Genomic DNA, 26550 nt, shown 5'->3' on the forward strand with positions numbered 1-26550 from the left:
CCTAACATGACTCTTAACATTGTTTCCTAACATGACACTTAACATTGTTTTATATCCTGACTCTTAACATTGTTTCCTAACATGACTCTCAACATCTTTTCCTAACATGACACTTAACATTGTTTCCTAACATGACTCTTAACATTGTTTCCTCACATCGTTTCCTAACATGACTCTTAACATTGTTTCCTAACATGACTCTTAACATTGTTTCCTCACATGACTCTTAACATCGTTTCCTAACATGACTCTTAACATCATTTCCTAACATGACTCTAAACATTGTTTCCTAACATGACTTTTAACATTGTTTCCTAACATGACTCTAAATATCGTTTCCTTACATGACTCTTAACATTGTTTCCTAACATGACTCTCAACATCGTTTCCTAACATGACACTTAACATTGTTTCCTAACATGACTCTTAACATTGTTTCCTCACATGACTCTTAACATCGTTTCCTAACATGACTCTTAACATTGCTTCCTAACATGACTCTTAACATTGTTTCCTCACATGACTCTTAACATCGTTTCCTAACATGACTCTTAACATCATTTCCTAACATGACTCTAAACATTGTTTCCTAACATGACTTTTAACATTGTTTCCTAACATGACTCTAAATATTGTTTCCTAACATGACTCTTAACATTGTTTCCTAACATGACCCTTAACATTGTTTCCTGACATGAATCTCAACGTCGTTTCCTAACATGACACTTAACATTGTTTCCTAACATGACTCTTAACATTGTTTCCTAACATGACCCTTAACATTGTTTCCTAACATGACCCTTAACATTGTTTCCTAACATGAATCTCAACGTCGTTTCCTAACCTGACACTTAACATTGTTTCCTAACATGACTCTCTACATCGTTTCCTAACATGACTCTTAACATTGTTTCCTAACATGACTCTTAACATTGTTTCCTAACATGACTCTTAACATTGTTTCCTAACATGACTCTTAACATCGTTTCCTAACATGACTCTTAATATCGTTTCCTAACATGACTCTTAACATCGTTTCCTAACATGACTCTTAACATCGTTTCCTAACATGACTCTTAACATCGTTTCCTAACATGACTCTTAACATTGTTTCCTAACATGACTCTTAACATCGTTTCCTAACATGACTCTTAACATCGTTTCCTAACATGACTCTTAACATCGTTTCCTAACATGACTCTTAACATTGTTTCCTAACATGACTCTTAACATCGTTTCCTAACATGACTCTTAACATCGTTTCCTAACATGACTCTTAACAACGTTTCCTAACATGACTCTTACACATTGTTTCCTAACATGACTCTTAACATTGTTTCCTAACATGACTCTTAACATCGTTTCCTAACATGACTCTTAACATTGTTTCCTAACATGACTCTTAACATCGTTTCCTAACATGACTCTTAACATCGTTTCCTAACATGACTCTTAACATTGTTTCCTAACATGACTCTTAACATCGTTTCCTAACATGACTCTTAACATTTTTCCTAACATGACTCTTAACATTCTTTCATAACATGACTCTTAACATTGTTTCCTAACATGACTCTCAACATCGTTTCCTAACATGACTCTTAACATTTTTTCCTAACATGACTCTTAACATCGTTTCCTAACATGACTCTTAACATTGTTTCCTAACATGACTCTTAACATCGTTTCCTAACATGACTCTTAACATTGTTTCCTCTTATGACTCTTAACATCGTTTCCTAACATGACTCTCAACATCGTTTCCTAACATGACTCTTAAACATTGTTTCCTTACATGACTCTCAACATCGTTTCCTAACATGACTCTTAACATCGTTTCCTAACATGACTCTTAACATTGTTTCCTAACATGACTCTTAACATCGTTTCCTAACATATCTCTTAACATCGTTTCCTAACATGACCCTAAACATTGTTTCCTAACATGACCCTAAACATTGTTTCCTAACATGACCCTTAACATCGTTTCCTAACATGACTCTTAACATTGTTTCCTAACATGACCCTTAACATTGTTTCCTAACATGACCCCTTAACATTGTTTCCTAACATGACCCTTAACATTGTTTCCTAACATGACCCTTAACATTGTTTCCTAACATGACTCTTAACATTGTTTCCTAACATGACTCTTAACATTGTTTTCTAACATGACTCTTAACATTGTTTCCTAACATGACCTTAACATTGTTTCCTAACATTACTCTTAACATTGTTTCCTAACATGACTCTTAACATTGTTTCCTAACATGACCCTTAACATTGTTTCCTAACATGACCCTTAAAATTGTTTCCTAACATGACCCTAAACATTGTTTCCTAACATTACTCTTAACATTGTTTCCTAACATGACTCTTAACATTGTTTTCTAACATGACTCTGTACATTGTTTCCTAACATGACCTTAACATTGTTTCCTAACATTACTCTTAACATTGTTTCCTAACATGACTCTTAACATTGTTTCCTAACATGACCTTAACATTGTTTCCTAACATTACTCTTAACATTGTTTCCTAACATGACTCTTAACATTGTTACCTAACATGACCCTCAACATTGTTTCCTAACATAAACCTATTTTGGCCTATAAAAGACCTAAGAATATACGTAACAGCCTTGTAAGATGTTCAGTGTCTTATAACAGTACTGATATTCATTTATCGGGTCAATGTAACCGACCAAGATGTACATATTGCAATAATATAAACATATGTTCAAGTTTAAATAGAAGTGTTACTGGTTTATCGTATGATTTACACTATGATGTTGATTGTACTTCGCGCAATGTTATATATCTTATTACATGTAAAAATTGTAATAAACAATACGTTGGACAAACTAATCAGAATGTTTCCCGCAGAATGAATAGCCATAGATTTGATATCAGAAATTGTTCAATAAATCCTATTTCACATGTTGCTACACATTTTGGATCTACTGACAATGATTGCACTTTATTAGATTTCTCCTTTGTACCTATTGATGTTGTTCAAAACAATCTAGACCGTTTATGTAAAGAAACATATTGGATACACAAATTAAAAACTATGATTCCTAACGGTCTAAATAATAAACTGCTGTATGACATATAGAACATAAACATAATTTAGATATACATTTGATGTTTGTCTATTACTATGTTTTTTATAAATTATATTATTACTAATAGACTGTTGTATCAGCAATGATCCATCTTTGTATTATGTATTATGTAATATTATGTACTATATATTTTTCCGCCAAACGACGTTACGTTATTGTATTGACGTTGACGTCACTTCCTTTGTATTTGTTTATATTAATGTACTACTGATGGAGGCTACGGCCGAAACATGTTTAGTACCAGAAACATTTAAATAAACAGTGACGTGTTTGTACGATTTATTTAATTTCATAAACTTTGTACAAATATTACGGCCGCACTAGAGGTTACACAATACTAATTCAAATCAAACTCGGTACGTACGGAAACGCATTCTTATAGCAGAGTTGTCGTTCGTGCCTCAACATACATGAATGCAATGAACCGCAGAGTGAGGGAAACGGTATAACTAAAACGACCGAGAATTTTCGTCTATCTTCATGATCGTTTTTGAATGATCTTTTTTATGCCCCCGGATCGACAGATCGGGGGTATATTGTTTTGGGCCTGTCTTTCTGTCATTCTGTCCCAAAACTTTAATATTACAGTAACGTTTTGCAATAACTTTTGAAATATTGAACATAGCAACTTCATATTTGGCATACATTTGTATCTCATGGAGCTGCACATTTTGAGTGGTGAAAGGTCAAGGTCATCCTTCAAGATCAAAGGTAAAAAAATAAATTAATAATACAGTAAAGTTTTGCAATAACTTTTGAAATATTGAACATAGCAACTTCATATTTGACATGCATGTGTATCTCATAGAGCTGCACATTTTGAGTGGTGAAAGGTCAAGGTCATCCTTCAAGGTCAAAGGTCAACAAAAAACAAGCGGTACATTAGGGGGCATTGTGTTTCTGACAAACCCATCTCTTGTTTTAAAATCTTTTTCAGTCTAATACAAATCGTAAAACCGATATAAGCTATCCTTATCCATTAAATTTTCATTATTATCTTACTATTTTTAGTATCCAACATTAAGAAGGCTTATCCTGTGACTAAATTTTAACATTAGATCTATTGCTGTATTGCATATTAATATATACATTTTTATATATATATAAATATATATATATATATTAATACATAGTGCCAGTTACGCGGTCTCGGTAGTTTTCAGACTATACTTACGAGGTCAATATAAAAAACAGGGTCTGTATACAACCCCGCGTTCTAGGCACCTTTAATTACTATGAGTGGGGTGTAGGGGAGGTAATGCAATCAAATATCACAATACGGTCTTAAATAAAAAAACACAATCACGTCTGAAATTGAAATTTTATATACATCGCAATTAATGTCGCTATATATATCCTTGTATAAGACGTCAAATAAATTACGTATTTATATATAATAATATATTAGGTACCCCTATATACCTTAATTGGTGTTTATATCGGAAAAAAAGGGTATGGAGATACATGTGTTTAAAGTGGGAACCCCGTGACCTATTTATATATATATATATTATATATTCATATGTTGTTTTATATACATAATCCATACACTTAAATGTAGCTATCACATTATCACATTCAGGTTTTTCCCATTCAAAGTCATGGTACCTGAGCTATTGGCAAAAACAGTGGAAGAAATGGAAATGGAAAAAAGATCTGATACAAGATCTCCAAGACAGAAGGAATAGACTGCCAAATGGAGATTCCTATAAAGTATGTACAAACATGCATAATAGCATAATGAGAATTAATTCCCAGTGTTAAAAAACAATGAATTAACTTCACCGAAGACCACATTATAACAAACGTGGTTAACATGGTATCTTTTTACCGAAAATGTAATTTTTATTTATAATTAACACATTGTACATGTCTATGTATTTACATCTTTTATCCTCAAACCAGTTTAATTTTATCATAAAAGCAACAACATCCAGGTATACCCAAACAAAAAGTAAAACTTTGGTTATAATTAAAGACCATTGTGTTTATTTGTGGCTCATATATATATTATAATTAATATGTATTGCAAAAAGTTTAGAGGAACTGAAGTCCCAAGAGATGGAATTTTAACCAATCATAGTCAGCGAGGAGTTTGACTACAGTCAGAAGGTTTACTGGGACCCAGGACAGAGACTTCCACTGTTTCAGGGGGTATCAGGAACAGAATGGCGTGTGTGCAGGTGGTATCCGGAACAGAATGGCATGTGTGCAGGTGGTAACACCCTTCAAACTGGAAGGCAGGGAGTGAGTGGAAAATGAACTAAGACTAACTGGGAAAACGGGGCTGATTTCATGTGCATAAATTCTGCACATGCTTATCATGCACGATTCTTTGCTTTTATATTTTTATATTTTTACTTTTAACCCTTTGCATGCTGGGAAATTTGTGGTCTGCTAAAATGTTGTCTGCTAAATTTCTAAAATTAGCCTTTTCTTTGATTTTTTTTCAAAAAATACTATCAGAATAGCAAACAGTTTGGATCCTGATGAGACGCCACGTTCTGTGGCGTCTCATCTGGATCCAAACTGTTTGCAAAGGCCTTCAAAATTCGGTTCCCGCACTGAAAGAGTTAAAGAAGACTTTTAGCAAAAATCCAGTTTAGGCAGAAAGTATTGAGGACTGCACATGCTAGCCTTGTACGACACTTTAGGCACATGTATTAAGCCCTGTTTTCCCAGAGCGAGACTCAAATAAACTTTGTTGACAACACTTTTACAGTCATTGAAATCAGCAGCATGGCTATGCGACAAAGCCATAATTAAACTCCATAAACATTATAAGGATGGAAATTCTTGTAGTGTTTTGTCGTTTAAAAAAGTAACTGAATACCTGAAAAGTACAAGACAGTTCATACAAATTCTTATTAATTTAGCTCATATTTGAATACTTAAAATGTTTTCATCTGTCTTTTGTGAATACCGGGCCTTATGAATTCTGATTTATGTCATACAACTATATGGTGTACTTATGATATGAATATTGTGGATTAATGATGATGAACAAAAAGTTAAAATGAAAATTCTTTGTAATGTTGTGAATGAAGACAAAGGTTATCTTTCAAATTCCAGGAACAAGAAACACTGGTAGAGGAGGAAAATTTATAAAACAAAACTGCCTGTTTATTCAAAATTTTGAGTCTGACAATAACTTGGTTTAATATTTTGCAGTACACCTGGTTGTTTTTATGATGCTGTCCAAATTGATAAAATAAAAAGTTAGCCTTGCTCTGAAAAATGGGGCTTAATGCAACTAAAGTGTTGTCTAAAGATAAGCCACTGCAGTGACCCCACAGGCTAATTAGGAATGACACTTTTTGCTTTAACTGGATTTACGCATAGGAGCAATTTCTTTCTAAATTACTGCAGAGACTAATCTGGGACGACACTTTACGCACATGCATTAAACTTTAGCCGCTCCGAAGCAAAGTGAAAATGGCTTTGTACAAACAGCATAAAACCAGAACAGCCTGCAAGTAACTCACAGTCTGTTCAGGTTGTATGCTGTTTGCTGCTCATCAGTATCTAAGGTTTGGAGATGAAGCCTTAAAAAGTTGAATCTAGTTAGAAAGGTCTTAAATTAAATATAACTTTCTAAAGGGACTACAAATGGGTGAAAATACGTTTCTTAGTGGTAAAGGGTTAAACCATTTTTTCCCAGAGCTCAATTATAAATATTTCCATGGTTTATTTGAATGTTAACTTGCAATTTTAGTAAGATATTTTGCAAAAGATTACGGTCCGTATCAAATAAAAAAGAATTACGTTAAAAAATTATAATATATTTATATCGCTCATTCTTGACTATAAGTGCAAACGTTCATGGTCTCACTTTCCAGTTAATAATACAAGATGAAGTGAATAGAGGCTGGTACATTCAGTTTGAGTCCACATCCGGAAAGCATCAACAAGAAGGAATAGTAAGTGTAACATGTTATAAATAGTACAATCCATAGGATTGTCCGAACCCATGTTTGCTTTTCTTTATGCTTCTTGAGTGACTTTCGTGTGTTTCTCTAGCAAATTTGTGTTTGTATGAATCAGGGGTTTCGTTGTGTCTGTGTCAATTTAGCATAGAAATTTACCAGGTAAACAATAAAACTCACGTATTAAAGCAGTTGCAATTTTATATACTGTGTTGTGTTGATGGTTATTTCATCAATAAGAAACAGATTTCTATACTTCACTTGAAGAGTATTTCTAAGTTTTATGTTATTTCATTTTTGAATGAAATGACTTTCTGCCAATCAGATTTCCCATCTAATGCCTTGATCACTGAAAAGAGGAAGTTTTGACCATCATTAAAAGTCTGGTCATTTATTAAGTATATTTCTACATGGGAACGAAAAAGGTCATATTCAAAAGGCATACTAGTCTTTAAAAAATTAGAATAAAAGAACAAAATTGTTCTATTATTATTATGTAAAGAAGGTACAAATAAAACCATTATGAAGTAAATGTATTTTCTCTAGTTTGATGTCAGGTTTATGGTAGAGTAGAGCTTGTTGGTCAACTCAGATTTGATCAGCTTTTTTTCAGTATTCAGTGTTTTTCATCTTCCTTTTCTTTGAATTTAACATCCCTAATTTCGGCCACATCTTACAAAAATGGGTCTACTGCCATATAGGGCGGGCGTAGCTCCAAACCAGCCTGCGAAACGGCTCATTTAATGCACACAATTAAATAGCATGAATTGCTCAGTTATTTGCGAAAATTAAAGCACTTTCTATGTTGTATGTTGCAAAATAATAGTGTTTTATATGCGAAAGCACACATACACGCACACACACATGCATTTTCTCATTATATACCATTGTCTTTTCACAAGAACTTCACATTTGAAATCTCACGACATAAATTTGATGACTAAAATACTGTTGTTACTGGCGCAATAATCCAAACAAGCAAGTCATGCATACGATATTATTTAAAGTCTTAAGCTAATCACAATTAAAATAATGATTTAAACGCATTTAAATGGTCTTTTAGTTGTACGCAGTGTATAATGTTTGTCTTTTTTTATGCGAGTCATGTCAAGCAAAAATGGGTCTTATGCCATAAGTGGCATAGCTCCTAACAAGCCTGCTCAATAGGGCAGTCTGGTCAGGGGCTCAGCTGTCTGTAGGGCAGTCTGGTCAGGGGCTCAGCTGTCTACTTATGAGACTACAAAACCTTGCTTGACTTTATTACAGACATGGTAGCTCCTGACCAGACTTTACAATTGCGCACCACAATATACCACTTATGGTAAAAGACCCATTTTTGCATGATGCCACCTATTTAATGTACACAATTAAACACCATGAATTGCTAATTTATCTGCAAAATTAAAAGCCCATCTTATGTTTTCTGTTGCAAATGTTTTTCCATATGTGTACACACACACCTATGTAATTGTTATCCTTGCATACAAGGGTCTTTTGACAAAAGCAAAATAATCCAAACAAGTAATTCATAATGTATCACATAATTGAATGTTTTAAAACTAACAACATAAAGAATATTCAGTTAAACGCCAGCAACTCTGACGCACTAATAAAACTTCAGTAAATAAGTGAGTTAAACCAACTATTCTAAAACACCAACTTAATAATAGTTGAGAAATTGGGTCCTTGGCTTATTCTATTCCCTTTTGTTGGTCCTAATTCAGACTTAAGTCCATATGCGTTATTGATGTAAATGCCCCGGTGCTGTGAATGGTGGTGTTGTATTTTCTTATTCAGATTGTGTGCCTCAGTGTTGTCAATGCTGGTCCTGCAGGGACATGAAGGTCACCTGGAAGGAGGGGGAGTTGAACCATGAAAGGGGAGACAAGACTCAGTTGACATCTGACTGTAAACATGACTTATTTGAATGCTCAACAGTCATAATCATTATCAACAGCAGTCATTGTCAATGTTAGAGTGAAACTATGTATGTTATTGTCCCCTATATTATTGGATATTTGGATATTCAAGTTAGTCTGCTAAAGCCTTAAATAATGTTATTTTGTTTATTAAGTCATACTTGTACAAGTGTAAAATGAATAAATGCATTCCAAGCATAACAGGAGCAAAGATATACACTAAGTATGAATATGATAACTTGAGAAAAATATCGATTTCACACAATAAGTTAGACTCCTTTGACAGTGAGTGGGAACAATTTAATGCTATGTCCTCAATACTTAGAATTTAAATTTGATGACTGTTGTAGTTTAAAGCACTTTTTACAAATACTATTTAAAGCGTATCGTTATTCAAATAAAATGTAGGACCTAGGTCAGTCAGTCTGTCCATCATTCTGTCAGTCACACTTTTTTGGATCCTGCCATAACTTTAAAAGTTCTTCATATTTTTTAATGAAACTTAAAATATGGATAGATGGCAATATGGAGATTATGCACATCATTTCATTTTGTTCCTACATCAATAATTGTGGTTGCTATGGCAACAAATATAAAAAAATATATAAAAAATTCTGACAATGGTGGAGTTTCACCGGTAGGGGACCATATTGCTTGGCAATGTCTTGTTTCATCCGCTATAACAATGTACACATTCTTTGCTGTTCTTTCAAACTGGACGATGTTTTTTTTTTCTCTATATGTACTTTGTACATGTTTTCTTTCTTTCCAACACTGAACTCTATATGTGCTAGTAATTGTAAAGTTTTCAAGACACTTCACTTACTTGTTAGTTTTTGTCTGTTGTTGACTACTACTATACATAACTTAAGATACGAGTTGGTTGCATAACATGCTTGTTTTTTTGTTGTTGTGTCATATTTCAAATCATTATTGTTACAATTTATATTGTATATGTACTTGTTTGCAATTGGAAATAAAATGTGTTGGGATAAAAAAAATCTACTAATCAGTTGGTTCCTATATTACTGAATATGTTTAAATGCTAAATGTATGCTAGTACTGAAAATGCTGAATTGTATTTGTATATAAGATCTATTTTGAAGAATCAAAATTTGTTTTATAGTAATAAAAAAAAAAAAATGTTATTGTCCCCTACCGGTGAAACCGGAGGGCAATTATAGTTTGCGCTCAGAGCGTCAGTCAGTCAGTCTGTCTGTCACATTTTTCTGGATCCGGCGAATCTTCATTTTTTTTCATGAAACTTGAAACACGGACAGATGGCAATATGGAGATTATGCATATCATTTCATTTTGTTTCCACGGCAAGAATTCTGGTTGCTATGGCAACAAATAAAAAATAAAAATAATCTGACAATTATGGTGTTTCACCAGTAGGGGACCATATTGCTTGGCAATCTCTTGTTAATTAGTAACCTCTTTGTTAAATTCTATCATTACCTATTTTTCATAATTCTTATAATCCTTTTATTACACTTGTGATTTTTTTTCTTTCTTTGGCTTGAAGGCAATTGCATGCTGATTTGCTACTAAATGTTGTTGTTGTTGTTGCTATGGTTGTTTCACTGTGAAATAAAGAGCATTCTGCAGAAAAATAGTTTTTTGTTGAGTTAACTTCTTTAAGTACACATTGTAGGAGGTATGGCATCAATATCTTATTTGATAATCAAAGTTATGTAAAAGTTAAAATGATATATTATTGAATATTTATAAAATGCAACTAATGACATTTTTATAAACAAACATTAATGCTTAAAACAATAAAGTTTTGATATAAATACATTTTTTTGTTTGCATTATAAACCAGATGCACGGAATGCCATTAAAGTCACTATTTGGATGCAGACTATTTTTTGAAATGCAAAGGAATATAAACTAAGTACACACAAAGATCTCACGCCTGGCGCATTGAACTACGTCATAATGAAGATCTGAAGACGGCTATGAATACCACCGTGATATCATTTGTCCCTTTCAGATAATTACTTTAGTTTTTACATAAACAAGAAATGTGTTTGTCAGAAACACTATGTCCCCTTCCGCGCCGCTTTTTTTTTTTACCTTTGACCTTGAAGGATGACCTTGACCATGACCTTTCACCACTCAAAATGTGCGGCTCCATGAGATACACATGCATGCCAAATATCAAGTTGCTATCTTCAATATTGCAAAAGTATTTATAAAATTAGCGATTTTGGCCACATATATTTGACCTCTGACCTTGAAGGATGACATTGACCTTGACCATTCACCACTCAAAATGTGCAGCTCCATGAGATACATATGCATGCCAAATATCAAGTTGCTATCTTCAATATTGCAAAAGTTATTGCAAATATTAAAGTTGGCGCAAACCAACCAACCAACAGACAGGGCAAAAACAATATGTCCCCTACTATAGTGGATGGGGAACATAAAAATAACTAACAAATCGTTCTATGATGGTGGTAAGACAATAGGTTTTATAATGGCCTGAAAAAATATTAAATAACAAATCCCATCGTCTACAAAATAAGGTTCCTTAACGTAAAACCCCGGGTCTCAATCAGAGCAAGGTAGCTGGCCCTTGGAGCACCCTGTAGCCTCTCTACTACTTGGGTAGGTTTATCCACTAACAACATCTGCTGGAGGGCACTCCATGTTCATCACGTTATACCGCCTTGACTTGTTAGACTTACCATTGTAGCCATTCCTCTGAGCAGAGGCACAAGCAGACTGAACGTAATTGAACATTTAAATTGTGCTGATTGTGTCTGTTACAAAAGTGGTTATCTGATAACTGACATTCATACTTCCTCATTGTCATGATGGCACTGACAGAACCACGCTTCTGCATGCTCAGTGGCGTGCACAGAGGGTAGATCCCGAAAGCCTTGATGGCTAGCATGCACATCAGTACATACAGATCTCTAGGGATAGGAGGATTACTTAAAACAGGCAGTTTGAAACAGGAGGATTATTTTTAACAAGAGGATTATGAAAACGACAGGAGTATTGTTTGAACCAGATTGATAATTGGAAACAGGCAGGGTTGCGTAGCCTCCTTGGGACTTACCCCAGATAGCGCCTCGTTCGCTCGTAAATGTTCGGATATCTTTGCGGGAAATTCACATGGAATAATATACTGTCACACAAAAATAAAAACGTGCATTTAGTATCTCGTCAAATCTACGTTGCCACACAACATCTTGCATTCCAATATTTCCTATTTCTATAAGGAACACTGATTTTTTATGGGTTAACTTTATCTTACTAAATATTTTACGAAATATTCTTTGATTTTGAGTAATTATGGTATTTATTCATCAACGTCCAATGTATTTAGGCAAATCTAGTTTACACAGTCTTTCTTGGACTAGCTGAGAAACCTCAATTATTTGGTTTATTTTTCTTAACCCTTGACTTTGGACACATAATATCCTAACATTTGGAAATACGCCAAGAAACACAAGAAAACCAAAGTTTCGTATTACAGTTCTAACACCTCAATCGTACTGCATAAAAAAGAAACAATATAAGCCGCGCTATGGTTATATATGGATGTAATGCATGTGCGTAAAGTGTTGTCCCAGATTAGCTTGTGCAGTCCACACAGGCTTATCAGGGACAAAACTTTCCGCGTTTATGGAAATCTCCATTGAAAGAAAGTGTTTAGTAAAAATTCGCTTAAGGATAGTTAAGAAGCCAGGCTCATATATTTGGCGTGTTTTATTTGAAGTGATCAATCAAAAGCTTGACGGTATCTAGGGTGACTGGCAATCCTGGAAGGGGTGCTCGGCCACCTGTAGTTGTCATCTGCTAAAATGTCGTCTGCTGAATTTCTAAAATTAGCATTTTCTTCGATTTTTTTCAAAGAATACAATCAGAATAGCAAATAGTTTGGATCCTGATGAGACGCCACGTTCTGTGGCGTCTCATCAGGATCCAAACTGTTTGCAAAGGCCTTTAAAATTCGGTTCCAGCGCTGAAAGGGTTAAGAACGTGTTTTTGCCAGAGCGAGGCTCATATATAACTACAAACGTTCTTGCAACATAGTCTGTCCCACACAAGAACGTCTGTCGGACGTAGGCGCTGGGTTGTCGCATACATTTTCAAAATAATAAAACTTTCTTCAAAACTTAAAGTAATATAATCTTGTTTTTTTATTTAAAATGTTTATCTACTAGAGATATTTAAACAAGTAGTAGTATAATGTTTTTGTTTGACATTTGGTAAAAGGCTAAAAACACACTCCAGCTTAAAACATAACACGGCTAGGCTAGCGACGCACATATTTTAGTTCATTAATTTGTATTTACAATAATTATAATAATATTAATTTTGATGCAACTTAAGTTTCCCTTTATATATATATATTACATAAACCCATGATCACATATTGCAAATCTTTATTATTTAAAATCGTTCATTACTTATGTAATCCTGATTGCACAAGAAGACAATATTTTTATATATAGAAAAACTACTTTTATCATTTATTTTTCCAATAACCATCTGGAATATCAACGTCATGAAATTGACAGTGTTATCAACGTGATATACAACATTTCAGAGACGTACAAGAGAAAAGACTTATATCTGACACATCAAATAAAGTATCAACAACATGAACTATAAGAGAATGGAGACGTTTTACAATATGCACTGTACACCATAAAATAATCATTTGAACCCATAACGTATGACACAATGGTTTGACTAGAATTAAAAATAGAAACACAAAGATATGTAATGTTTTTTGAAACTTCAATTTTAGAAACAGGCTTAAAAGTAGAAATATTATTAGAACCTTTAGTTCGATTAAAATGGCCATACTACAAGAATTTTTTTATTAATAGAGATTATTCAGTATATGTCATATTTTCTCAAAATATAGCTTTGTCCAGTAAATATATTGTAACACGAAAGAACAAGTCGTCTACTGAATGTAATAACTAGGGTAACTGACATTTTGTGAATTGTTCAGGAAAGCATATAAAGCAAAATACAGTAAGAGCACTTATGTTATTTTTTGCGCTCAAAATATTTCAGTGTTGAAATTATGGTAACTGCTCCTTTCTTAATTTTTTATTGTTTTAAAAAAGACATATCAATTTGCAGTTTTGTTTCGTTTTTCAACTGTTATTATAATACTTATCCGAAAATTTGAATACAGAAAAATGTTTATTATTTAAATAAAACATATTTTTGCTCCTCCTGAAAATTTTACAAAATGTCAGTTACGCTACTTTTTACATTCAGAAAATGACATGCGCTTGTTATGTCAATTTCGAAAATTTGATAAAAACATATATTTTTACCAAAAAGGTTGACTTAATATTTTAACAGTTGATGTATGTCACCTTAATAAACACAAAAATGGAAAAAAGTAGAAATGTATTAAAATGTCAGTTACATGACTTATTACATTCAGTAGGCGAAGTGTTAAACAAATCATTCAATTTGAGAAAATGTTGAAGAATGTATGGATATTCAATGTCTCCATGAACATTTCCAATTTCAGTTATCAATAAGTATAACCCTACTATATTAGCAAAATTGGCAACAGTTTCTGTTGATGGAGAAGTAAATAGTACTGTATCAAAATTTAAAAGAAAAAAACAGTAACAAACAATACACTTATACTTATTTAATGAACACAATATTTACCAATATCTCCAATAGAACATTTTGTACACATGGGCATTAAAGGAATTAATCGAGCAATCACAGATTAGAAAAACAGGGGGAAAACAGCAGTATTAGACACTAAAGATATTGAAAAAATATATCAATAATAATTAATTACAGCATTATCTTCAATTGAAATAGCTAATATTGATAAGCAACACAACTATAAGCCTAGTATAAATCTGTCAACAAGTCCCTTTTAACATCCATATAAGTTGACTCCATTACAAACTAAGTATGTCTATTTTCAGTAAAAAAAACAACAATGAAGAGACCTAGAATGCCAACAGTCAAGGCATATAATTACATGAGCAAATACATGTTGCAAGTGAAGGAAAATGGAAAATATAACAAGATGTGTTTGAGAAACACAATGTCCCCTATATATGACCTTGACCCTGTGAAGGATGACCTTGACCTTGTGAAGGATGACCTTGACCTTTCACCACTCAAAATGTGCAGCTCCATGAGATACACATGCATGCCAAATATCAAGTTGCTATCTTCAATATTGCAAAAGTATCCATAAAATAAGCGATTTGGGCCACATATATTTGATCTCTGACCTTGAAGGATGACCTTGACCTTGACCTTTCACCACTCAAAATGTGCAGCTCCATGAGATACACATGCATGCCAAATATCAAGTTGCTATCTTCAATATTGCAAAAGTATTCATAAAATAAGCGATTTGGGCCACATATATTTGACCTCTGACCTTGAAGGATGACCTTGACCTTGACCTTTCAACACTCAAAATGTGCAGCTCCATAAGATACACATGCATGCCAAATATCAAGTTGCTATCTTCAATATTGCAAAAGTATTCATAAAAATATTGCAAAAGTATTCATAAAATGAGCGATTTTGGCCACATATAATTGACCTCTGACCTTGAAGGATGACCTTGACCTTTCACCACTCAAAATGTGAAGCTCCATGAGATACACATGCATGCCAAATATCAAGTTGCTATCTTCAATATTGCAAAAGTATTCATAAAATGAGCAATTTTGGCCACATATATTTGACCTCTGACCTTGAAGGATGACCTTGACCTTTCACCACTCAAAATGTGCAGCTTCATGAGATACACATGCATGCCAAATATGAAGTTGCTATCTTCAATATAGCAAAAGTTATTGCAAAATGTTAATGTTGGCGCAAACAGACAGACCAACAGACCAACAGACCAACAGACAGACCAACAGACAGGGCAAAAACAATATGTCCCCCACTACTATAGTGGGGGACATAAAAAAAATCAATAATAATTGAATTATATGCACCAATTTAAGAATTTTGCGTTGTTTGATAATGCAATTGCAATATTAATGGTGATCACACTTTGAAGATGGTAGAAAAAAATCGGTGTTAAGTTTCATGGTAAGTTTTTTTCAGCATCTTGGTCAACATTTATAGATACGACCATGACACGAAAATGAATAAACTTTAATTCTACAAAGAAATAACAGCATGTGAAAACATGAACAAAGATGAACCCACAACCTAATAAAAAATTTGTTAAAACTGTGTACATTGTTATTTTTTATATCAGCTAATATTATTCTATGATTAGAGAAGAATCAATCTGTGGCCGATCCATTAAAGAAAATTATTCTTTTTTTGTCAACATTTAAGCTCGATTGGTCATTCTCCGCTCGTGTACTACTTACATGCACCCCGGGTATGGTAAATATACTAAAGCATACCCAGGAATTTTGACGCTAAATCGGTCGTTGTGGGCTATTTTTTAAAAATTAATTATGTTCACATTTATGTCTATTTTCTGTTAAATGGCCTCTATATTATCGCAACTCATACCTAAAAGGCATGTTGATGCAGTTGTTTTTTTAAAGAGATTTGTTTAAGATAAAAAATATCGTTTAACGGTAATCAGTAGCGCGTTTTACGACATCGGATTTTGGGCGGGAAGACAACTTGGGTACAGTCTAATATCAACCGGGTACGTTTAAGAATATTTACCGTACCCGGGGAACATGTAAGTATACTTAAGAGTACCCGGGGTACATGTAAGTAGTACCCGAGCCGACAATGACCAATCGGGCAACATTTAATATTGAATCCTTGACATCAATGATTTACTCATCTACAGACAAATGTGATTAACTTCAAACAATTTTTGGTAAAGAAAGTGCAAAATGTAAAAAACTAATAAATAAATACAAGTGGTATGATTTATATCTAGTGCATCAAACTGTGTACATCAAACATGAATCAGGCTACGTGAAAATGGTGGAATGTTAAGAAAATGTGAGTAAAACAAATTTGCAGCAACACTATCCTTAAAAAGAACATACTGTTGTTGAAAACTTAAAAGTATAAATGATATAATGATATGGAATAACAACTATTAAGATGACCTTTGAACAATTTTCTGAACCAAAACAAAACAAGTGTTTCAATGTCAACATTTGATTTTCAAAACACAATTCGTGTTAAAGTTTGATAATATAACTCAAGATTATTTAACCTCTTGCCCACTACTGCAGGCTTATGTAGTAGCATATTTAGATTTTGAAAGTGATTTGGCCCACCTCATAAATCAAATACAACTTATTGTGTAATAAACATAAAAACTGACATCTTCATTAGAAATGTGTTAATGTATTTGCAAGAATAAAATGGCTATTTACAATGAAAAAAATTTGCTATTAGCAACCAACTGTAAAGTCCTGACAAAATTTTAATAAAGTTTTTATATTTTAAACACTGTGCATGAAAACAATTTTCCAATGGTGAACTATATATGCAAAATAATACACATTGTAGTTCATAATACATTATTTAAATATATACAGATTATACAAACTTAATAAACTTCAGTTGATTCTGTCGATAAAGACACAACTTAACAGACAAACAGACAATTGCTACTGGGGATATAACAAACAATAGAACACAGTATGCTGTTCTCCTTTCTGGCACATAAATACAAACACAATGCTCTCAGCAAAAGTTATAATGAACCTCACAGTAAAATATGAAGTACCGGTAACTTTTTATTTAACCGTTTATCTCTGGCTAGAATAAATATGTAACTTTTTTCAAATAAAAGTCAATATTTTATTGTAAACATACCTCTTAATTAATCAAAAAACCTTTCTTATAAATAAAGAATATAAATGTACACCCATGTGTGTGTGCGTGTTTGGCCTGTTATAACTGATTTTTAGTGTATTTGAATATATACTACATAAGGTTTAATTTAGTCTCTAACATAATAACAAAGATTGCACGTTAGAATATATAGGATAAAAGATAGAAACCTACTTCAACAAGGGATGTTTGTAAAACATGCATGCCCCCCATATGGGCTGTCAGTTGTAGTGGCAGCCATTGTGTGAATACGTTTTTTGTCACTGTGACCTTGACCTTTGACCTAATGTAAGTTATCATCCGGAAACCATTGTACTATTTCGAGTCACTGTGACCTTGACCTTTGACCTAGTGACCTGAAAATCAATAGGGGTCATCTGCCAGTCATGATCAAGGGGGGAGTGAGAGGGGGGTATAATGTGGGGTGTGGTAATTTATTACATGTCTAAAAAAAAAAAAAAATTTTTTGGAGGGGGTGGGGGTGAGAGGGGGGTATAATGTGGGGTGGGGTAATTTATTACATGTTTAAAAAAAAAAATTGGGGGGGTTGGGGGGGTGGGGGGAGTGAGAGGGGGGTAAAATGTGATGTGTGGTAATTTATTAGATGTTTAAAAAAAAAATTGGGGGGGTGGGGGGTGGGGGGGGGGGGGGGGGGGGGGGGGGTGCGGGGGGTCTCCTGTGGGGTGTGGTTATTTATAATATGTTTAACAAAAAAAAAAATTGGGGGGGTGGGGGGTAGGGGGGGTGGGGAGGTGAGAGGGGGTCAAAATGTGGGGTGTGGTAATTTATTAGATGTTTAAAAAAAAACATTATTTTGGGGGGGGGGGTGGGGGGTAGGGGGGTGGGGGTGAGAGGGGGTAATAATGTGGGGTGGGGTTATTTATTAGATGTTTAAAAAAAAATTTGGGTGGGGGTGGGGGGGTAGGGGGGAGTGAGAGGGGTATCCTGTGGGGTGTGGTAATTTATTAGATGTTAAAAAAAAATTGGGGGGTGGGGGTGGGGGGGGGGGGGGGGGGGTGGGGAGGGGGGGGTCTCCTGTGGGGTGTGGTCCTTTATAAGATGTTTCCCCCCCTTGGGGGGTGGAGGGGTGGGGGCTAGGGGGGGCGTGCGCCGGGGGTAAAATGTGGGGTGTGGTTATTTCTTAGATGTTTCCCCCAAAAATTGGGGGGTGGGGTGGGGGGGGGGTGGGTGGGGGTGGGGGTGGGGGGGGGTCGGGGGGGTGGGGGTGAGAGGGGGGTCTCCTCTGGGGTGTGCTCCTTTCTCCGCTGTTTCCCCCCCTGCGGGGGGTGGGGGGGTAGGGGGGGTGGGGGTTAGCGGGGGGTCCTCCTGTGGGGTGGGGTCCTTTCTTCGCTGTTTCCCCCCCTGGGGGGGGTGGGGGGTTGGGGGGTTGTGGGGGGTCGGGGGGGGGGGGGGGGGGGGGGTCTAATGTGGGGTGTGGGTCCTTTCTTCGCTTTTTCCCCCAATGGGGGGTGGGGGGTCGGGGGTGTGAGCGGGGGGTCTCCTGTGGGGTGGGGTTCTTTATTCGCCTTTTTTTGGGGGGGTTGGGGGGTAGGGGGGGTGAGAGGGGGGTTTAATGTGGGGTGTGGTTATTTATTTGATGATGTTTAAAAAAAAATGGGGGGGGGGTGATATCCTCTATTCATTAAACATGAAATTTTAACTTATTGCATTTGTTTCCCCTGTATATAAGAAAGATATAATAGTGTATTACCTCCCCTGTCCTGCTTATATTTATATTAATCAACAAAATTAAACATTAACACAATATTTAATATACAAAATATACAAAAAAAAATCATATTCTGATAATATTTTTACTGATCCACTTTATTTTACTCAAAGGATGATGTTTCATTGGACTGATAATTATAGATTTAGGATTACAGACCAGTTGCTTCAGTTATATTGTTCAGAGTTCGCCCTGTTGACCGTGTATGCATTCTTGAGTTACCATCCAAAAACCATTTTACTATTTCGGGTCACCGTGACCTTGACCTTTGACCTAGTGACCTGAAAATCAATAGGGGTCATCTGCGAGTCATGATCAATGTACCTATGAAGTTTCATGATCCTAGGCCCAAGCGTTCTTGAGTAATCATCTGACAACCACCTGGTGGACGGACCGACAGACCGACATACCGACAGACGGACCGACAGACCGACATGAGCAAAGCAATATACCCCCTCTTCTTCGAAGGGGGGCATAATTAAGAGGCATGATTTATTCACAAGAATTATCAGTTACTTCAATAAAAAGAAACCCTTCTGCGTAAAAATGATTTCAAATCTACACACTATTTAATTTTTGGATTTCCAAATATATCTACACGAGGGTTTTTAATGCTTTTTTATTATTGTCTGATCCATTGATATTAAGTTCCAGCCAATGGTAGACACCATGACAAATGAACACCAGTGAGACTCCAAATTCTATCAGACTTTATATATAAACAGGTAAGTTTGCCCTTTGATTTTTATTTTGCAATGGCAACCAGAGATTGCATTTAGTAACATAACATAAAAAATGAAAAAGAAAGACAATCAACAAAACTTCCAACAACATTCATAACCGAGATGTGATTACAAGCAAATATTAAAACCATAGCACTCAGCAAATGAACACAAAGGAAATCAATTTACCGTAATTACTCTATGTTTTCGGACACTTAAAAATAAAAAAAAATTTCGTGTCCGAAAAACTTAGATACGACAAATATTCACAAAATACAGGTGTCCAAAAACTTAGAGTAGAAAATTGAAGTGTCCGAAAAATAGCGTCAATTGTATCAACGACTACCGAAATAGCACGTGCTTGTAAAATACCATGCTGTATAGAATGAATTACAGTTATATATGTTTGCACTGCATTTTAAATAATTTTAAATGCTTAATTTATTTGAAAGAAAGTTACTACAAGGTTCTACTTTGACCAACGAGTTAGAAGATTAGCATGTAATGTACTGATACTCGCTAGTATGAATCTGTCTAACACCTTCAATTGTTCATAAAACTTGCAATAGGGTGCATCACACTTTGAAGCGTTTTGTATTTGTCACAGTTATTTTACTGAGAAGGGGTAGTACCATTGCGGTACATAACTGAACTGTTAATTGGCACTATAAAACCCCTGGTAATTGTCATAACGCTGATGCTATCGGGCCAAACCATTGTTAAATACCGGTTTACAAGGTTATTTACCCAATAACGCCAATGTAATGGTCCGTTGCCCTCAGGCATGCACCTGCTATGTTTTATGATGTTAATTGGGTTGTAAAACCCCATGACCGAAGTGTCATAAGATATCAAAAACAGAACCGAAACATGGTTAAATAGCGATGTAAAATATACTGTCCGAAAACTTAGTGACATTAATTATGGACGAAAACTTGTGTGTCCGAAAATTAAGAGTCACGAAAAATGATTATTTTTGCTAAAAAAGAGGTGTCCAAAAACTTAAAGTGTCCGAAAACATAGAGTTATTACGGTAGTTATTCACATGTAACACCAATTTCAAACATGGACATGCAACTAAAACAAGAGATGTGTTTGTCAGAAACACAATGCCCCTTACTGCGCCGCTTTGATACATTTTTTTTTTACCTTTGATCTTGAAGGATGACCTTTCACCACTCAAAATGTGCAGCTTCATGAGATGCACGTGCATGCCAAATATCAAGTTGCTATGCGAAGGGACATAAAAGTTATGAGCATTTTTCAAAACCAAAATGCGAAACCTAAACGCAAAGTGTGACGGAAGGACGGACAGACGGATGGTCTGATCACTATATGCCCTCCTTGGGGGGGCATACAAATCAACAACTTATCTTGAACAGAATAACACCAATATGAATTAAACATTTTCACCATTTACAGAATGGAATTCAATAACCACATAGGCTGTGATACTTACAAACAAAGTTTGATTATCATTGATTTCTTCAAAGAATCATTAAACACTGATTATATTTTTATTTTCTTTAAACAGTCTTTGGAAGATCAGTTTCTTTGCTTTCTTCTGCCTGGGCTCTAGAATTTGTACTGTCGGCATATGCATCACTGTATGTAGAAGGTTCTAACACTATTCGTTTCTCAGCCTCACCCTCACCCTCACCAATGCCACTGTCTTTAGGCTGCACTACCGCAGAATTTGTCTCGCTACCCCACACAAAACTGTAGTTTTCTTCCAGCTGGTCATGCCTAGCTTGCTCACGATCAACTTCTGATGTTCCGCCCTATTAATTAACAATACATTCGTCATAAGAATATATTAAATATCATTTAACTGGATATCGGTAGTAAATGCTAAACCTGGATTACATTAAGCATTGCACCTTGAAAAACTACATGTACCGGTACATCACAATCCTGTGCGTTTTTTCTCTTATTAATATACATTGTGTTTAAATTTCAAACATGACAGTTTAATAGAGCTAACAAAAACAATATACAAGACCCTGCACAAGACCCTACATGATATTTTATTTTATTCAAATAATATAATAAATATATTTATACACACATATGATAACAGTATTTGGCATGGTAAAGTATAAGCATCTATATTCAAATCATCTACAAAGTCCCATTATGTTTATGATTTGACTAACAGAGATCTAAGTGTTCTGGCCAATACATTGTTTTTGTCTACAATCATGAAAGTGTGTGACAGAAGTATGCAAAGAAACAAGAGGGACAATGGACCCTTGGGCTCTCACCTGAGACCCTTAGGAACTAAGGAACTAAACTGTTATCACAAGGTGGAGATCAAAATAATGAAAGTACTTTATGAAACATAAATATTTAATATCTAGTATATAAACATGTATATAAACCATGGTGACCATGGTTTTCAAAGGACTGAAACCTATTTTAACTCTGCCCAGATATCATTAAAACAAATGTTCTGACTAAGTTTCATGAAGATTGGGCACAAAATGTGACTTCACAAGGTTTTACTACAGCTTATTAAGGGAAACTGCCCCGCCTTCTGGCGGCCATGTTTTCCAGGGAACCAGAACCAGTTTTGAACTAAGCCAAGATATCAATAGAACATATGTTCTGACCAAGTTTCATGAACATTGGGCCATACATTTGACTTCTAGAGTGTTAACAAGGTTTCACTATTTCCTATATACTATAAGGGTAAAACTCCCCCTCCCCTATCTGGCGGCTATGTTTTTTAACGAATTGGAACCATTTCAAGATATCATTAGAACAAATGTTCTGACCAAAGTTTTAACAAGATTTTACTATTGTATAGCCATATAAGGAAACTTCCATGCCCCATGTCATCCATTTCTTTCAATGGACCTGAACCAGTTTTGAGCTCAGCTGAGATATCATTGAGACAAATGGTCTGACCCAGTTTCATGAAGATTGGAAATAAATGTGGCCTATAGTGTTTTAAAAGATAAATGTTGCACATCCAACAAAAAGTTATCAAAAAAGCTCACAGTGAGCATATTGTGCTCAGGTGTGCTAAAAATAAATGCTATGAGGCACTTACTATCATGTCAACGATCATATTTCTAAAGGCCTCCGATTCTTGATCTGAGAGGACATGTAGAGTATCATCGTTACTGTCATAGGCAGTGGTGATAATCTTCACCTGGATCTTGTCTGAAATTTGTCAAAAGCAGGCAATATATGAGCCGCATTCTGAGAAAAGTGCGCAAAATAAATATGCGAAGATTTGTCCCAGATTAGCCTATGCAATCTGCACAGGCTAATCATCAAGGATTCTTTTTTGGTTCATGGAATATTTGGGAAATGCACAGGCTAATCTGGGACAATACTTTAAACACATGCATTAAGCATTTTCCCAGAACAAAGCTTGCATAAATAATAAAAACAATTTCATATGCTCATATTTGAACTAAAAGAATTATTGAGTAGCTTCTCACTGTGCAATTACCAGCTAACATGTTTTCTTCATACAGATATGGCAAACAGGAAATAAGTGTTCCAGTCCTCTATTTAAAGCATTCTTTGGAGAGAACATAATGCTACTGTTGCCATTAATAAAAGACAGGAATGTGATCTTCAAAATATGTGAGGAAAAAAATGGGTTCACCATGTAATTAAACATATAGTGTTATGTATAAAACTATTTGTTAAACAATCTAGGCATTCAAAATATTAAAATCAGCTGAACTAAGAAGGAATCCCAACCCTGAAAAGAATATATGTTCTATATATGATATTTTTTTGGTCTTTTTCGTTTTTAGGATATCTATTCTTAGCAAAAATCCATTTTAAGGCAAAAATTATTGTCCCTGATTAGCCTGTGAAGACTGCACAGTCTTATCTGGGATCACACTTTAAGCAAATGCATTTAGCCCAGTTTTCCCAGAACTAGGGTCATACAGTAAGAGCTCACCTCCATTTCCAAATCCAGCCTTCTCAAGCTCTTGTTTAACACTCTGTTCCAGTGCCTCAGTGTGCTTGTTACCAAGAGCGCTGGCCATGGCTTTTGTCATTTGACCTTTGGGAATTTTGCTGACCTTGACCTTTATCTCCTCAGTCTGACCTTCAACTTTCACCTCAGGTCCTATGGCAAATCAGTAGTGAAATATAAAAACATGAAACATTCAATGCTGAGTTCTCATAACATTAAGTGAAAAAGAATCATCAACAGCGAAGTTTGAAAAATCATGTTTGAAAAGCAATGAAAAGAAATGCTATAACATATTCAACATTTAATGTGCATATAAATAAAAAAAGTCATTTAAAACAGATTTTGCAACGGTTAAGTGAATAAGATTCATCTTTGTAACATGATAGGCAATCATAATACGCAATCTACAACAACTGCTATTATATAATCTTAAAATCCCATCAAAGTTGAATAGATTTGTAAATAATTAAATTTGCACATACAATTAGAAAAGTTGATTATCATAAAGGAGCATGTATTTCCAACAGACCAGTTTTCCCACATTAATTGTGAGTAAACCATGTATCTTGGCAGTAAAATTAAATTGGTTTTAATGCAGAAAGTGAGCCTGAATCATGAAGAAACAAAGTTATAACTAACATGAACTTAACCCTGCTATCCAACTCAATTTAGAAGATCACATTCTCTGTAAGATTAAATATTTCTTCAAAGGGTCTTATGCAAGGACGTTTTTTACACTGCTCATCAAACAAACAGGCCAATAAGCCTCCTACACCATCAAAGGTTTATTCAAGTTGCTATGACGCATGCAGGCTGTGGATGCTAATTCACATCTTCTCCAAACATGCAAACCATATAACATGCCATTATACTTGATTAAACTGACATCTAATAAAAAAGCACTGATGTGGGATAATCATTTCTAATTTCAACTTGCAGATACACACAGCCACATTAACCCTTTCAGTGCGGGAACCGAATTTTAAAGGCCTTTGCAAACAGTTTGGATCCAGATGAGACGCCACAGAACGTGGCGTCTCATCTGGATCCAAACTGTTTGCTATTCTGGTAGTATTCTTTGAAAAAAAATTAAGAAAATGCTTATTTTATAAATTCAGCAGACGACATTTTAGCAGACGACAAATTTCCCAGCATGCAAAGGGTTAAAAACACAATAGCATTTAATTTTAAAAAGAGGTGGATATGGTGTCCGCCTAGTGACCAGAATGTCATGGGTTTGATCTCCCCTGTTCTAATCCCAGGAAATGGACTCAAGAACGCTTCAAATAAGCGTTAGGCTTTCTATGCAATCGAGCTAAAATAAATAGGTTTTAAGTAAAGAATGTGTTCTGAGTACTTATGGAATCTAGCAATGCAGTGAAAAAAATGTAGCACTTTTACTCTGGAGATTATGAGAGTGCACAATTTAATAAATCTTTCACTGATTGCCATTGAAATAAATAATAACCAAAACCATCAATCATAATAACAAGGCAATTTATTATCATAAGTCACTTTTACAACAATCCAACAACAATCATGGATAGAGCATAACACTGTATTAGCTACCTATACTAGTTCTATCTGGGCCTATATTCAACACCCTTTCTCAGATTTTTTTAAAGACTTAACCATATGTTTAACTATTCTATCATAACAGCTAATTAATTTGAACCATACTTGGTAATCAGCCCACACAACTACACACATTTAGAATATCTTACTCAATCTCAAACTCAAATTGAGACACAAAAATGACTCTTGAGTTTAAGACTGATATTCTTAATTTTATCAGTCCAGCGGGCCAGTATCTCTAAGTGCCAGATTTCTAATACTGAATGAATTCTCAATACAGCCTAAAATTTCTGGACTAACATTTATATAGTAAAGGACTGTCTTTTTGAATCTCAAAGGATATATTAGTGATAAATGTTCAGATATCAGTTTAACTTCACCTAACAGTTTCACTCCTTCAAATTTTTTTATTCACACCTGATTAAACAAGCATTTATTTAAATTCCACAATTTTTTGTTTCAATGGCCCTGGTTGGTATTTCAACACATCAAAAGTTATTATGGTGTATACATCTTAATAAAAGTTAAAAACAAAACTTTAAAACTAAAAATCTTGGTGTATTACTGAAACGAGATTATAATTGAGCTGTGTTCAGGGAAAAACAGGATTCAGGGTTATGCCTTATGAAATATTTGCGCTTAAAGGAAGTCTGCTCAATTGTGTTTAATGCAATTTCTTATAAAGTACTTCAGCAATTAATTATTGCAATGGATTTTAAACATAATTTCTTGGGCCTGCTACTGAAGCTACCACTAAGCATTAAGACTATATGAACCTCTTTTAAATGTCAAACA

General features: G+C 34.8%; 2 protein-coding genes and 1 long non-coding RNA gene across 7 annotated transcripts in view; 1 reads left to right on the forward strand and 2 right to left on the reverse strand.

Annotated features, from left to right (window-relative positions):
• The first annotated feature begins 3318 nt into the window (after positions 1-3318).
• LOC127863880 (uncharacterized) lies at positions 3319-10590 on the forward strand. 5 transcript variants are annotated; one of them, XR_008041226.1, is made up of 5 exons: positions 3319-3570; positions 4710-4840; positions 5164-5374; positions 6967-7047; positions 8851-10590. XR_008041226.1 is itself a non-coding variant. In XM_052403565.1 (5 exons), the coding sequence occupies exons 1-5, from the start codon at positions 3784-3786 to the stop codon at positions 8893-8895; spliced, it is 408 nt and encodes a 135-aa protein (XP_052259525.1). In that variant the 5' UTR covers positions 3319-3783; the 3' UTR covers positions 8896-10590. The 5 variants fall into 5 exon arrangements, 1 of the variants encoding a protein (XP_052259525.1); XR_008041229.1 differs by having other exon boundaries at positions 5164-5342; XR_008041228.1 differs by having other exon boundaries at positions 5169-5374.
• Positions 10591-13364: 2774 nt separating this feature from the next.
• On the reverse strand, positions 13365-18216 carry LOC127863878 (uncharacterized). Its single transcript, XR_008041225.1, has 2 exons — positions 16099-18216; positions 13365-15263 (listed from the first exon to the last, which is right to left on the reverse strand). It is a non-coding gene; the product is annotated as an uncharacterized LOC127863878 (long non-coding RNA).
• Positions 18217-21738: 3522 nt separating this feature from the next.
• LOC127863883 (protein OS-9-like) overlaps positions 21739-26550 on the reverse strand; it is a 59572-nt gene continuing 54760 nt past the window's right edge. Inside the window, exons 15-17 of the mRNA XM_052403568.1 lie at positions 24163-24333; positions 23290-23402; positions 21739-22015 (exon numbers count right to left, since the gene is read on the reverse strand). Of these exons, the coding sequence (XP_052259528.1) occupies positions 21761-22015; positions 23290-23402; positions 24163-24333 (539 nt within the window). The 3' untranslated portion in view covers positions 21739-21760. The remainder of the gene's footprint in view (positions 22016-23289; positions 23403-24162; positions 24334-26550) is intronic.

Source organism: Dreissena polymorpha, unplaced genomic scaffold, assembly GCF_020536995.1.
Source record: "Dreissena polymorpha isolate Duluth1 unplaced genomic scaffold, UMN_Dpol_1.0 chrUn053, whole genome shotgun sequence".
Classification (NCBI taxonomy): Eukaryota; Metazoa; Mollusca; class Bivalvia; order Myida; family Dreissenidae; genus Dreissena; species Dreissena polymorpha.